The 14,081-nt window shown below is 55.4% G+C and overlaps 1 protein-coding gene across 1 annotated transcript in view; it reads left to right on the top strand.

Moving 5' to 3' along the window:
• Positions 1 to 7,408, top strand: part of OTUD5 (OTU deubiquitinase 5) — a 36,984-nt gene extending 29,576 nt beyond the window's left edge. Inside the window, 8 exon segments of the mRNA XM_075322993.1 lie at positions 1,680 to 1,744; positions 1,815 to 1,971; positions 2,247 to 2,395; positions 4,749 to 4,934; positions 5,122 to 5,299; positions 5,302 to 5,322; positions 6,561 to 6,674; positions 6,768 to 7,408. Of these exon segments, the coding sequence (XP_075179108.1) occupies positions 1,680 to 1,744; positions 1,815 to 1,971; positions 2,247 to 2,395; positions 4,749 to 4,934; positions 5,122 to 5,299; positions 5,302 to 5,322; positions 6,561 to 6,674; positions 6,768 to 6,889 (992 nt within the window). The 3' untranslated portion in view covers positions 6,890 to 7,408.
• Positions 7,409 to 14,081: the final 6,673 nt, after the last annotated feature.

Raw genomic sequence — 14,081 nt, 5'->3', positions numbered from 1 at the left:
CCTTTCATTAGAAGCTCCTCTAGAGCCTGTCCGGGACCTTTCACTAGAAGTTTCTCTAGAGCCTGTCCGGGACCTTTCAGTAGGGATCGGCTGCTGCAGCGCGGTCAGGGATGTATCCAGGGCGTTTTGGGACAGCAGACGTAGGACCAGCTTTTATCTGTTTTGTTTTTGTATTTGTTTTGCCCTAACATATTTTGGGGTTCATGTGATGCGCACGTTTTTTTCCAGCCGGGGGCACTTGGGGGGCTGTTTACATCCGGGCCCCTCGCCCCCCTTTGTGCCCCGCAGAGCGCTCTGCCCCCCCCCCCCGCTCCCATCCTTTGCTCTGCAGCTTTCTGGATCCTGTTTGCAGCGTCTGTAAACACGACTTCTGCTGCGGTTTCCTGTGTTAGATTCCCTCCGTGCGGGGAGACGACGATTGGTCCAGAACATCCCCCTCGCTAACCCCCCCCCCCCCCCGAACTTCTAAGAAAGCCGGTCACATGACGAGCGGGAAGGCCTGCCATGTATAGCGCTCATTAGCATAGCGCATATTGTTTACATGCAACGTGGTTTTACGAGGCGGCTTATCGGCAGATCTGCGGTTTGTTTGATATTTTTTTTTGTCTTTTTATATATATATTTTTTTCCTTTTTACCGCTTTATTTATAAAGTTACTGGAAGCTTTGTGTGTTTATTTTTATATTTTGCAGTTTAGTGGGTGTAACCGAACGTACGGCTCCTTAAAGGGCCACGTTATGTACCGCGCAGGCCGCTGTGCCGCCATATGACACCCTGATCGCTCACGTTATGCACCGCGCAGGCCGCTGTGCCGCCATATGACACCCTGATCGCTTGCGTTATGCACCGCGCAGGCCGCTGTGCCGCCATATGACACCCTGATCGCTTGCGTTATGCACCGCGCAGGCCGCTGTGCCGCCATATGACATCCCGAGCGCTCATATTATGCACCACGCAGGCCGCTGTGCCGCCATATGACATCCCAAGCACTCACGTTATGCACCGCGCTGGCCGCTGTGCCGCCATATGACACCCTGATCGCTCGCGTTATGCACCGCGCAGGCCGCTGTGCCGCCATATGACACCCTGATCGCTTGCGTTATGCACCGCGCAGGCCGCTGTGCCGCCATATGACATCTCGATTGTTCGCGTTATGTACCGCGCAGGCTGCTGTGCCGCCATATGACATCCCAAGCGCTCATGTTATACACCGCGCAGGCCGCTGTGCCGCCATATGACATCCTGAGTGCTCACTTTATGTTCCGTGCAGGCCGCTGTGCCGCTATATAACATCCCGAGCGCTCATGTTATGCACCGCGTAGGCCGCTTGTGCCGCTATATAACATCCCGAGCGCTCATGTTATGCACCGCGCAGGCCGCTGTGCCGCCATATGACATCCCAAGCGCTCACGTTATGCACCGCGCAGGCCACTGTGCCGCTATGTAACATCCCGAGCGCTCACGTTATGCACCGCGCAGGCCGCTGTGCCGCCATATGACATCCCAAGCGCTCACGTTATGCACCGCGCAGGCCGCTGTGCCGCCATATAACACCCTGATCGCTCGCATTATGCACCGTGCAGGCCGCTGTGCTGCCATATGACACCCTGATCGCTCGCATTATGCACCGCGCAGGCCGCTGTGCCGCCATATGACATCTCTTTGCTTCTTCTCCGCAGCTGACCAGGTATACGGCGACCAGGACATGCACGAGGTGGTCCGGAAACACTGTATGGATTACCTGGTAAGGGGGGATCTGGGGGTCCCGTGGGTCTGCAGGGAATGTTTGTTTGTTTACTTTTGTTTTGTTACAGATGAAGAACGCAGATTACTTTTCCAACTACGTAACGGAAGACTTCACCACTTACATCAACCGAAAACGGAAAAACAATTGTCACGGCAATCACATAGAAATGCAGGCCATGGCGGAGATGTACAACCGGCCCGTAGAAGTGTATCAGTACGAAACAGGTGGGTAACCCCGAGCCATCGCGTGCTTATCTTCTAGGGGGTCACTGCTCGCCCCTTTATGTCCGGAGGCATTTTCTGGCATATATGAGACCGTCACGTACGACGCTCACCGTGGCCGTGGCGGCCCTGGCCGTGGCCCGCTCTTTGGGCGGCCGTCGGGTAAATGGGGACCTCCGTCTGCCATGAGTCGTCGCCGTGCAGTCGCTTCATCATCACTTGTGCTCGTCTTCCCCTTTCCTTTTTTAACGTTCCCCTCCATTGTTTCCATGTCCCAGAACCCATCAATACATTCCACGGGATCCAGCAAAATGAAGACGAGCCAATCCGAGTGAGCTACCATCGAAACATCCACTACAACTCCGTGGTCAACCCCAACAAGGCCACGATAGGCGTAGGCCTGGGACTGCCATCGTTCAAACCCGGGGTGAGTGAGGATGGGGGACCTCCCGTGGCGGAAAGCGTTGTAGTACGGAAACACTTAGTGCGGCGGGTGTGGGCTATCGGATGCAACAAGAACTTTTTGGTAAACGTAAGACCCCCGTACATGAACAACGCCAGCCGATCCCACAGATATATGGGGGCATCCGGACTCTTCAGCGAGTCTGATTCCTGCCCAAAGAACAAAGGAGCGATCATCAGAGTGAGCACCCCCCTGTATGGGAGAGACGGGTGACACGGCAGCTGGCAGCCCCCATGTATGGGTGAGATGGGCGACACGGCAGCTGGAAGCCCCCGTGTATGGGAGAGACGGGCGACACGGCAGATGGAAGCCCCCATGTATGGGAGAGACGGGCGACACGGCAGCTGGAAGCCCCCATGTATGGGAGAGACAGGCGACACGGCAGCTGGAAGCCCCCATGTATGGGAAAGACGGGCGACACGGCAGCTGGCAGCCCCATATATGGGAGAGACGGCAGCTGGCAGCCCCCGTGTATGGGTGAGACGGCAGCTGGCAGCCCCCATGTATGGGAGAGACGGGCGACACGGCAGCTGGCAGCCCCCATGTATGGGAGAGACGGGCGACACGGCAGCTGGCAGCCCCATATATGGGAGAGACGGCAGCTGGCAGCCCCATATATGGGAGAGACGGCAGCTGGCAGCCCCTGTGTATGGGTGAGACGGCAGCTGGCAGCCCCCATGTATGGGTGAGACGGGCGACACGGCAGCTGGCAGCCCCCATGTATGGGAGAGACGGGCGACACGGCAGCTGGCAGCCCCCATGTATGGGCGAGACGGCAGCTGGCAGCCCCAATGTATGGGAGAGACGGGTGAGACAGCAGCTGGCAGCCCCCATGTATAGGAGAGATGGGTGACATGGCAGCTGGCAGCCCCCCATGTATGGGAGAGACGGGTGACACGGCAGCTGGCAGCCCTCATATATGGGAGAGACGGCAGCTGGCCGCCCCCATGTATGGGAGAGAAGGGTGACATAGCAGCTGGCAGCCCCCATCTATGGGTGAGACGGGCGACACGGCAGCTGGCAATCCCCATGTATGGGTGAGACGGGCGACACGGCAGCTGGCAATCCCCATGTATGGGTGAGACGGGCGACACGGCAGCTGGCAGCCCCCATGTATGGGTGAGACGGGCGACACGGCAGCTGGCAGCCCCATGTATGGGAGAGACGGGCGACACGGCAGCTGGCAGCCCTCATGTATGGGAGAGACGGGCGACACGGCAGCTGGCAGCCCCCATGCATGGGAGAGACGGGCGACACCGCAGCTGGCAGCCCCCATGTATGGGAGAGACGGGCGAGACGGCAGCTGGCAGCCCCCCATGTATGGGAGAGACGGGCGACACGGCAGCTGGCAGCCCCCATGTATGGGAGAGACGGGCGACACGGCAGCTGGCAGCCCCCATGTATGGGAGAGACGGGCGAGACGGCAGCTGGCAGCCCCCATATATGGGAGAGACGGGCGACACGGCAGCTGGCAGCCCCCATGTATGGGAGAGACTGCAGCTGGCAGCCCCCGTGTATGGGTGAGACGGGCGACACGGCAGCTGGCAGCCCCCATGTATGGGAGAGACGGGCGACACGGCAGCTGGAAGCCCCCATGTATGGGAGAGACGGCAGCTGGCAGCCCCAGTCTATGGGAGAGACGGGTGAGACGGCAGCTGGCAGCCCCAATGTATGGGAGAGACGGGTGAGACGGCAGCTGGCAGCCCCAATGTATGGGTGAGACGGGCGACACGGCAGCTGGCAGCCCCCATGTATGGGAGAGACGGGCGACATGGTAGCTGGCAGCCCCCATGTATGGGTGAGACGGGCGACACGGCAGCTGGCAGCCCCCATGTATGGGAGAGACGGGCGACACGGCAGCTGGCAGCCCCCATGTATGGGAGAGACAGGTGAGACAGCAGCTGGCAGCCCCCGTGTATAGGAGAGACGGCAGCTGGCAGCCCCCATGTATGGGAGAGACGGGCGACACGGCAGCTGGAAGCCCCCATGTATGGGTGAGACGGCTGCTGGCCGCCCCCGTGTATGGGAGAGACGGGCGACACGGCAGCTGGCAGCCCCCGTGTATGGGAGATATGGGAGAGACGACTGATAGCATACCCTGTGTATGGGCGAGACGGCTTCTGGTCAACCCTCCATTCAGCCGGCCGCTAGCTAAGATGTCTGTGGGGCTGTAGGCATGTAGTACCTGTGCTAGTGTCATATGATGATGAGCCTCCTTGGATCGCAGCCATTATGGTCTCGGCCTTATGTCCTAATTAGGAGACGGCCCCAGGGGCACGTATGTGTCTGTAAGAGTCACGGGGGATCTTGTGTTCAGTTTGCAGAGCAGACCCTGATGAAAAGCGCGATCCGGACCTCGGAGGAATCCTGGATCGAGCAACAGATGTTAGAAGACAAAAAGCGTGCCACGGACTGGGAGGCCACGAACGAGGCAATCGAGGAGCAGGTGGCACGGGAATCCTACCTGCAGTGGTTACGGGACCAAGAAAAGCAAGCCAGACAGGTAACTCGTCTCTGCGGTCACGTAAGAACGCCGCACATCCAGGTATGGCTGCGACTGGTGCTGACCTACCGGGCACCGCCACGTGTGTGGTATACCATGACGGGACGAGCAGGGCCAGGAGTTGGACCCCCATCAGATAACGCTTTTGTCTCCTCCCTACTTATACCGTCTCTCCTGCTCTTTCCAGCCACGGAAGGCCACCGCAACCTGCAGCTCTGCCACCGCCGCCGCCTCCAGCGGACCCGAGGAATGGAGCAGCCGTTCTCCGAGACAGCGCAGCACCGCAGGCTCCCCCGAACACCCCGACGTCCACGGAGAGCAGACCGCAAAACCGTCTTCCCCAGGGACCACCCTAGTTTTAGCTAAGCCCCTTCTCCCTGCGCCCCAGGTAACTTCCAGCCCTCAAACATATGTATCTAATATATAAAGCTGTGTGTGTCTGTGTGTGTGTCCGGGATTAGCATCTGCACCGTCGCAGCTACAGCCACAAAATTTTGCACACTCACACTTCTGGACCCCGAGAGCGTCATAGGCTATGTTTTGAGGGGAAATTTTAACCCCGCGATTTACAGTTATTCACCAAAAAACCTGCCTCCATTAAAGCGAATGGAGCTGGGAGCCACAGTGCAGCCAGAACTTCAGAAGAATGCGCAGCCACGCCCTTATATGGAATGTTGGCGTGTCACAGTGCAGCCAGGGAAAGAGGCAGACACAGACAGGGAAAGAGGCAGACACAGACAGGGAAAGAGGCAGACACAGACAGGGAAAGAGGCAGACACAGACAGGGAAAGAGGCAGACACAGACAGGGAAAGAGGCAGACACAGACAGGGAAAGAGGCAGACACAGACAGGGAAAGAGGCAGACACACAGAGAGATACAGACAGGGAAAGAGGCAGACACACAGAGAGATATATACAGAGGGGGAGACAGACACACAGAGATATATACAGAGGGGGAGACAGACACACAGAGATATATACAGAGGGGGAGACAGACACACAGAGATATATACAGAGGGGGAGACAGACACACAGAGAGATATATACAGAGGGGGAGACAGACACACAGAGAGATATATACAGAGGGGGAGACAGACACACAGAGAGATATATACAGAGGGGGAGACAGACACACAGAGAGATATATACAGAGGGGGAGACAGACACACAGAGAGATATATACAGAGGGGGAGACAGACACACAGAGAGATATATACAGAGGGGGAGACAGACACACAGAGAGATATATACAGAGGGGGAGACAGACACACAGAGAGATATATACAGAGGGGGAGACAGTTACTATCCCGGGCGTTAATACATTCTATTTTGTTAACAGCAGTTATTAGCCCGGGTGAAGCCGGGGAGTACAGCTAGTGTGTATATATATATTTTGCTTATATTGTCTTCTGCAAATTGTGGCCAAACTACAACTCCCAGCATGCTTTGAGGTGCAGCCCCGTAGGGTGGGCACTGACGGTTGGCACCCTAGTGGTCTCCTAGAGCTCCCGCGAGTGCCGGGTGACGGAGATGGCGTCCGGCACCGCGCCCGCGCTCCTTAGGGTGTCTATAAACGGGGGTTTGGTTGTCAGACACGAGCTCTCACCATGTCTGTTCTCCGCCTAGGCCCAAGCAACCAGCCATGTTCTGGTGCCGACCGCGCCACCTCACCCCTTGTGTCTTTGTACCCAGCCCTGGAGTGTAGAGCACTCATGCAACACATGTCTCCCACAGCATTTGGTGAGTGTGCCCACCTCATCGAGTGTCTCCCCAGGCTTTGTTTTTTGGGGGGGACCCGCCTCGTAACCCTTCTCCTCCTCTTCCTTCTCCCAGGTTTGAACGACTGGGACGACGACGAGATCCTGGCCTCCGTTTTAGCAGTGTCACAGCAGGAATATCTAGACACGGTGAAGAAGAGCGCCCTCCGCAGGGAGCCCTCCCCGGACCACAGCTGATATCCAGCCCGGGCTCGGCCGACCCTCCCGTCTCCATCCCGCTTGGCTTCCCTTTCACTCCCGAGACCCCCCGAGTTTTTATCATGCTCACGTTGTGATCTCCACATGAATGATGCTCTTTTCTGTAAGCGTTCCTTTCCTAGCCTCCGGAGGACGTGTATAGCTGCATGTGACAGCCCCATGCCCCCCACTTATAACCCCTGGACCCCCAGGACTTTTTTTTTTTTTTTTGTGCTCTGGTGGCCTGCGGCGGGGGACGCTGGAGCTGCTGCCTGCCCGGTGCCTGCAGGGGGCGCCCTGACTTGTGTTGACACCTTGTTACAGAGGTTTTTGGAGGGGCGCGCGGAGGAGGGACGGACTCAGCCGGGGGAGCGCTCCACTTTTGTATCTTCCTGGAAAAAAAATAATTTTTTTTTGGTTTGTATCTTATCAAGAGCGGACGTCCAATCACCCGGAATAACTTTTTCTTATTAAGAACGTTAAAAAAGAAACAAAAAAAATGGGAAAAAAATCTTATACAGAACAAATCGTGTCATGTTGTTAATTTTTCTTCCTGGATTAGGGGGGGCCTGTCGCTGGCTCCTGGATTAGGGGGGGCCTGTCTCGCTGGCTCCTGAATTAGGGGGGGCCTGTCTCGCTGGCTCCTGGATTAGGGGGGGGCCTGTCGCTGGCTCCTGGATTAGGGGGGGGCCTGTCGCTGGCTCCTGGATTAGGGGGGCCTGTCGCTGGCTCCTGGATTAGGGGGGGCCTGTTGCTGGCTCCTGGATTAGGGGGGGCCTGTTGCTGGCTCCTGGATTAGGGGGGGGGGCCTGTCGCTGGCTCCTGGATTAGGGGGGGGCCTGTCGCTGGCTCCTGGATTAGGGGGGGGCCTGTCTCGCTGGCTCCTGGATTAGGGGGGGCCTGTCTCGCTGGCTCCTGGATTAGGGGGGGCCTGTCTCGCTGGCTCCTGGATTAGGGGGGGCCTGTCTCGCTGGCTCCTGGATTAGGGGGGGCCTGTCTCGCTGGCTCCTGGATTGGGGGGGGCCTGTCTCGCTGGCTCCTGAATTAGGGGGGGCCTGTCTCGCTGGCTCCTGGATTAGGGGGGGCCTGTCGCTGGCTCCTGGATTAGGGGGGGGCCTGTCGCTGGCTCCTGGATTAGGGGGGCCTGTCGCTGGCTCCTGGATTAGGGGGGGCCTGTTGCTGGCTCCTGGATTAGGGGGGGCCTGTTGCTGGCTCCTGGATTAGGGGGGGGGGCCTGTCGCTGGCTCCTGGATTAGGGGGGGCCTGTCGCTGGCTCCTGGATTAGGGGGGGGCCTGTCTCGCTGGCTCCTGGATTAGGGGGGGCCTGTCTCGCTGGCTCCTGGATTAGGGGGGGCCTGTCTCGCTGGCTCCTGGATTAGGGGGGGCCTGTCTCGCTGGCTCCTGGATTAGGGGGGGCCTGTCTCGCTGGCTCCTGGATTGGGGGGGCCTGTCTCGCTGGCTCCTGGATTAGGGGGGGGGCCTGTCGCTGGCTCCTGGATTAGGGGGGGCCTGTCGCTGGCTCCTGGATTAGGGGGGGGCCTGTCGCTGGCTCCTGGATTAGGGGGGGGCCTGTCGCTGGCTCCTGGATTAGGGGGGGGCCTGTCGCTGGCTCCTGGATTAGGGGGGCCTGTCATCTTCTCCTGGATTGGAGGGGGGGGCCTGTCGTCTTCTCCTGGATTAGGGGGGCCTGTCGTCTTCTCCTGGATTGGAGGGGGGGGCCTGTCGTCTTCTCCTGGATTGGAGGGGGGGGGCCTGTCGTCGGCTCCTGGATTGGAGGGGGGGGGGGGCTGTCGTCGGCTCCTGGATTGGAGGGATGGGGGCTGTCGTCGGCTCCTGGATTGGAGGGGGGGCTGTCGTCTGCTCCTGGATTGGAGGGGGGGGGGGGGCTGTCGTCTGCTCCTGGATTGGAGGGGGGGGGGCTGTCGTCTGCTCCTGGATTGGAGGGGGGGCCTGTCGTCGGCTCCTGGATTGGGGGGGGCCTGTTGGCTCCTGGATTGGAGGGGGGCCTGTCGTCGGCTCTTGGATTGGAGGGGGGCGCCTGTCGTCGGCTCCTGGATTGGGGGGGGGGGGCCTGTCGTTGGCTCCTGGATTGGGGGGGGGGGGGGCCTGTCGTCGGCTCCTGGATTGGAGGGGGGGGGCTGTCGTCGGCTCTTGGATTGGAAGGGGGCCTGTCGTCTGCTCTTGGATTGGAGGGGGCCTGTTGTCTGCTCTTGGATTGGAGGGGGGCCTGTCGTCGGCTCCTGGATTGGAGGGGGGCCTGTCGGCTCCTGGATTGACCGGGGCTCTTGCCGGCTCCTTCATTGGGGAAAGGGGCCTGTCGCCAGCTCCTGGATATGGGGGCCTGTATTCGGTTCCTGGACTGGAGGGGGGCCTTTCGCTGGCTCCTGGATGGGGGAAGGGGCTTGTTGCCCACTCCTGGATTGGGGAATTTCGGAAGGGGACGTTTTGACTCCTGGATTAGGGGGGTTCTGTCGTCGGCTCCTGGATTGGGAAAAGTGCCTGTTGCTGGCTCATGAATTGGGACCGGGGCCTGTCATCGGCTCCTGGTTGTGGGGGCTTGTTACCTGCTCCTGGGTATGGGGGGCCTGTATTTGGCTTGGATTGGGGGGCCTGCCGCCTGCTCCTGGATTGTAAGGGGGCCTGCCGCCTGCTCCTGGATTGTAGGGGGGCCTGCCGCCTGCTCCTGGATTGTAGGGGGGCCTGCCGCCTGCTCCTGGATTGTAAGGGGGCCTGCCGCCTGCTCCTGGATTGTAAGGGGGCCTGCCGCCTGCTCTTTTACCTCTGTGTTTTTAACATTTAATAGAGGGGGTCGGAGGTCCAAATCTTCTGCATCGACCGAAGATCAAATTGTAGTTGTCAGCTGCCACTAGGGGGAGCTAGCTGCAGACAGTTTTGTCATTGAGCTGAATGTATGATCTGTCTGCACTAAGCGATTATAGCTCCCTCTAGTGGCCGTCATGAATTTTAAGCACCATTATGATCAGTAGGAGTCTAACCCTACTGGAAATAGGAGCCCCCTTTAATTTCCAGTGTCTCTAGTATTGTACAGTCTGCCCCACGGCCTCCTGATAATAACTCCCAGCATGGCCAGATCTCTGCAGGCATTCTGGGCGCTGTAGTTCCACAACAGTAACTAAAGTTACACAGTGATGATGTGAGCTTCATCTCATGGTGCTCAATGTCAGGAGGCTGCGAAAAGCTGTAGATGAGATGTAAATGGTGTCTGCAGATGACCACTTAGGTGGGACCTTCCTCTCTAAACACGACCCGACTATCATCTAGTGTGATGATGATTGCACAGCCCTTTCCTCATAGAACAGACGCTCATTTCTATCTTCTTCCATTACGGATATTTGTAGCTGATTTGTACCATCACCTGCAGTCCTCTCCCACCCCCTCCAAACATGGCCGACTATCATCTATCTAGTGTGATGATGATGATGATGCAGCCTTTGCCTCATAGAACAGACTCTCATTTCTTTCTTCTAACAACAGATATTTGTAGCTCCTTTGTGCAGTCCCCTTCCACACCTTCCTAAACATGGCCGACTATCATCTAGTGTGATGATGATGGCGCAGCCCTTGCCTTCTAGGACAGACACTGATTTAGTCGTCTTCCATTGTGTGATGATGATGATGATGATAGCACAGCCTTTGCCTCGTAGAACAGACTCTCATTTCTGTCTTCTTCCAACAGATATTTGTAGCTCATTTGTGCCGTCATCTGCAGTCCCCTTCCACCCCTTCCTAAACATGGCCGACTATGATCTAGTGTGATGATGATGATAGCGCAGCCCTTGCCTCATAGAACAGATGCTCATTTCTATCTTCTTCCATTACAGATATTTGTATCTCACTTGTGCCGTCATCTGCAGCCCTCTCCCACCACCTCTAAACATGGCCGACTATCATCTAGTGTGATGATGATGGCGCAGCCCTTGCCTCATAGAACAGACACTGATTTAGTCTTCTTCCATTACAGATACTTGTAGCTCATTTTTGCCGTCACCTGCAGTCCTCTCCCACCCCCACTAAACATGGCCGACTATCATCTATTGTGATGATGATGATAGCGCAGCCCTTGCCTCATAGAACAGAACATCATTTCTATCTTCTTCCATTACAGATATTTGTAGCTCATTTGTGCCGTCACCTGCAGTCCTCTCCCACCCCCACTAAATATTGTCAACTATCATCTAGTGCAGTGTTTCCCAAACTCCAGTCCTCACGACCCCCAACAGGTCATGTTTCAGGATTTCCTTAATATAGCACAGGTGATGCCTTGATAATGATTCCATCACCTGTTCAGTAGTAAGGAAATCCTGAAAACATGACTTGTTGGGGGCCATGAGGACTGGAGTTTGGGAAACACTGATCTAGTGTGATGATGATGATGATGACACAGCCCTTGCCTCCTACAAAAGATGCTCATTTCTGTCTTTTTCCAACAGATATTTGTAGATCATTTGTGCAGTCATCTGCAGTCCCTCTTCCAACCCTTTCTAAACATGGCCGACTATCATCTAGTGTGATGATGATGGCGCAGCCCTTGCCCACTGATTTAGTCGTCTTCCATTACAGATATTTGTAGGTCATTTGTGCCGTCCTCTGCAGTCCCCTTCCACCCCCTTCCTAAACATGGCCAACTATCATCTAGCGTGATGATGATAGCGCAGCCCTTGCCTCATAGAACAGAAGGTCATTTCTATCTTTTTCCATTACAGATACTTGTAGCTCATTTGTGCCGTCATCTGCAGTCCCCTTCCACCCCCTCCTAAACATGGCCGACTATCATCTAGCGTGATGTTGATGATGGCGCAGCCCTTTCCTCATAGAACAGGTGCTCATGTCTATCTTCTTCCAACAGATATTTGTATCTCACTTGTGCCGTCATCTGCAGTCCCCTTCCACCCCCTCCTAAACATGGCCGACTATCGTCTAGTGCAGAGGGTCCCAACTCCAGTCCTCAAGGCACACCAACAGTGCAGGTTTTCAGGCTTGCCTTAGTATTGCACAGGGGTTGAAATCATCCTGAAAACCTGCACTGTTGGTGTGCCTTGAGGACTGGAGTCGGGAACCTCTGGTCTAGTGTGATGATGATGATGATGATGATAGCACAGCCTTTGCCTCGTAGAACAGACTCTCATTTCTGTCTTCTTCCAACAGATATTTGTAGCTCATTTGTGCCGTCATCTGCAGTCCCCTTCCACCCCTTCCTAAACATGGCCGACTATGATCTAGTGTGATGATGATGATAGCGCAGCCCTTGCCTCATAGAACAGATGCTCATTTCTATCTTCTTCCATTACAGATATTTGTATCTCACTTGTGCCGTCATCTGCAGCCCTCTCCCACCACCTCTAAACATGGCCGACTATCATCTAGTGTGATGATGATGGCGCAGCCCTTGCCTCATAGAACAGACACTGATTTAGTCTTCTTCCATTACAGATACTTGTAGCTCATTTTTGCCGTCACCTGCAGTCCTCTCCCACCCCCACTAAACATGGCCGACTATCATCTATTGTGATGATGATGATAGCGCAGCCCTTGCCTCATAGAACAGAACATCATTTCTATCTTCTTCCATTACAGATATTTGTAGCTCATTTGTGCCTTCACCTGCAGTCCTCTCCCACCCCCACTAAACATGGCCGACTATCATCTATTGTGATGATGATGATAGCGCAGCCCTTGCCTCATAGAACAGAACATCATTTCTATCTTCTTCCATTACAGATATTTGTAGCTCATTTGTGCCTTCACCTGCAGTCCTCTCCCACCCCCACTAAACATGGCCGACTATCATCTATTGTGATGATGATGATAGCGCAGCCCTTGCCTCATAGAACAGAACATCATTTCTATCTTCTTCCATTACAGATACTTGTAGCTCATTTTTGCCGTCACCTGCAGTCCTCTCCCACCCCCACTAAATATTGTCAACTATCATCTAGTGCAGTGTTTCCCAAACTCCAGTCCTCACGACCCCCAACAGGTCATGTTTCAGGATTTCCTTAATATAGCACAGGTGATGCCTTGATAATGATTCCATCACCTGTTCAGTAGTAAGGAAATCCTGAAAACATGACTTGTTGGGGGCCATGAGGACTGGAGTTTGGGAAACACTGATCTAGTGTGATGATGATGATGATGACACAGCCCTTGCCTCCTACAAAAGATGCTCATTTCTGTCTTTTTCCAACAGATATTTGTAGATCATTTGTGCAGTCATCTGCAGTCCCTCTTCCAACCCTTTCTAAACATGGCCGACTATCATCTAGTGTGATGATGATGGCGCAGCCCTTGCCCACTGATTTAGTCGTCTTCCATTACAGATATTTGTAGGTCATTTGTGCCGTCCTCTGCAGTCCCCTTCCATCCCCTTCCTAAACATGGCCAACTATCATCTAGCGTGATGATGATAGCGCAGCCCTTGCCTCATAGAACAGAAGGTCATTTCTATCTTTTTCCATTACAGATACTTGTAGCTCATTTGTGCCGTCATCTGCAGTCCCCTTCCACCCCCTCCTAAACATGGCCGACTATCATCTAGCGTGATGTTGATGATGGCGCAGCCCTTTCCTCATAGAACAGGTGCTCATGTCTATCTTCTTCCATTACAGATATTTGTATCTCACTTGTGCCGTCATCTGCAGTCCCCTTCCACCCCCTCCTAAACATGGCCGACTATCGTCTAGTGCAGAGGGTCCCAACTCCAGTCCTCAAGGCACACCAACAGTGCAGGTTTTCAGGCTTGCCTTAGTATTGCACAGGGGTTGAAATCATCCTGAAAACCTGCACTGTTGGTGTGCCTTGAGGACTGGAGTCGGGAACCTCTGGTCTAGTGTGATGATGATGATGATGATAGCGCAGCCCTTGCCTCGTAGAACAGAAGATCATTTCAATCTTCTTCCATTACAGATATTTGTAGCTCATTTGTGCCGTCATCTGCAGTCCTCTTCCACCCCCTCCTAAACATGGCCGACTATCATCTAGTGTGATGATGATGATGGCGTAGCCCTTGCCTCATAGAACAGAAGATCATTTCAATCTTCTTCCATTACAGATATTTGTAGCTCATTTGTGCCGTCATCTGCAGTCCTCTTCCACCCCCTCCTAAACATGGCCGACTATCATCTAGTGTGATGATGATGATAGCGCAGCCCTTGCCTCATAGAACAGAAGATCA

This window comes from Anomaloglossus baeobatrachus, chromosome 9, assembly GCF_048569485.1.
Source record: "Anomaloglossus baeobatrachus isolate aAnoBae1 chromosome 9, aAnoBae1.hap1, whole genome shotgun sequence".
Lineage (NCBI taxonomy): Eukaryota > Metazoa > Chordata > Amphibia > Anura > Aromobatidae > Anomaloglossus > Anomaloglossus baeobatrachus.
Note: the sequence above shows the minus strand (reverse complement) of the source record. Positions and strands in the feature narration are given on the sequence as shown.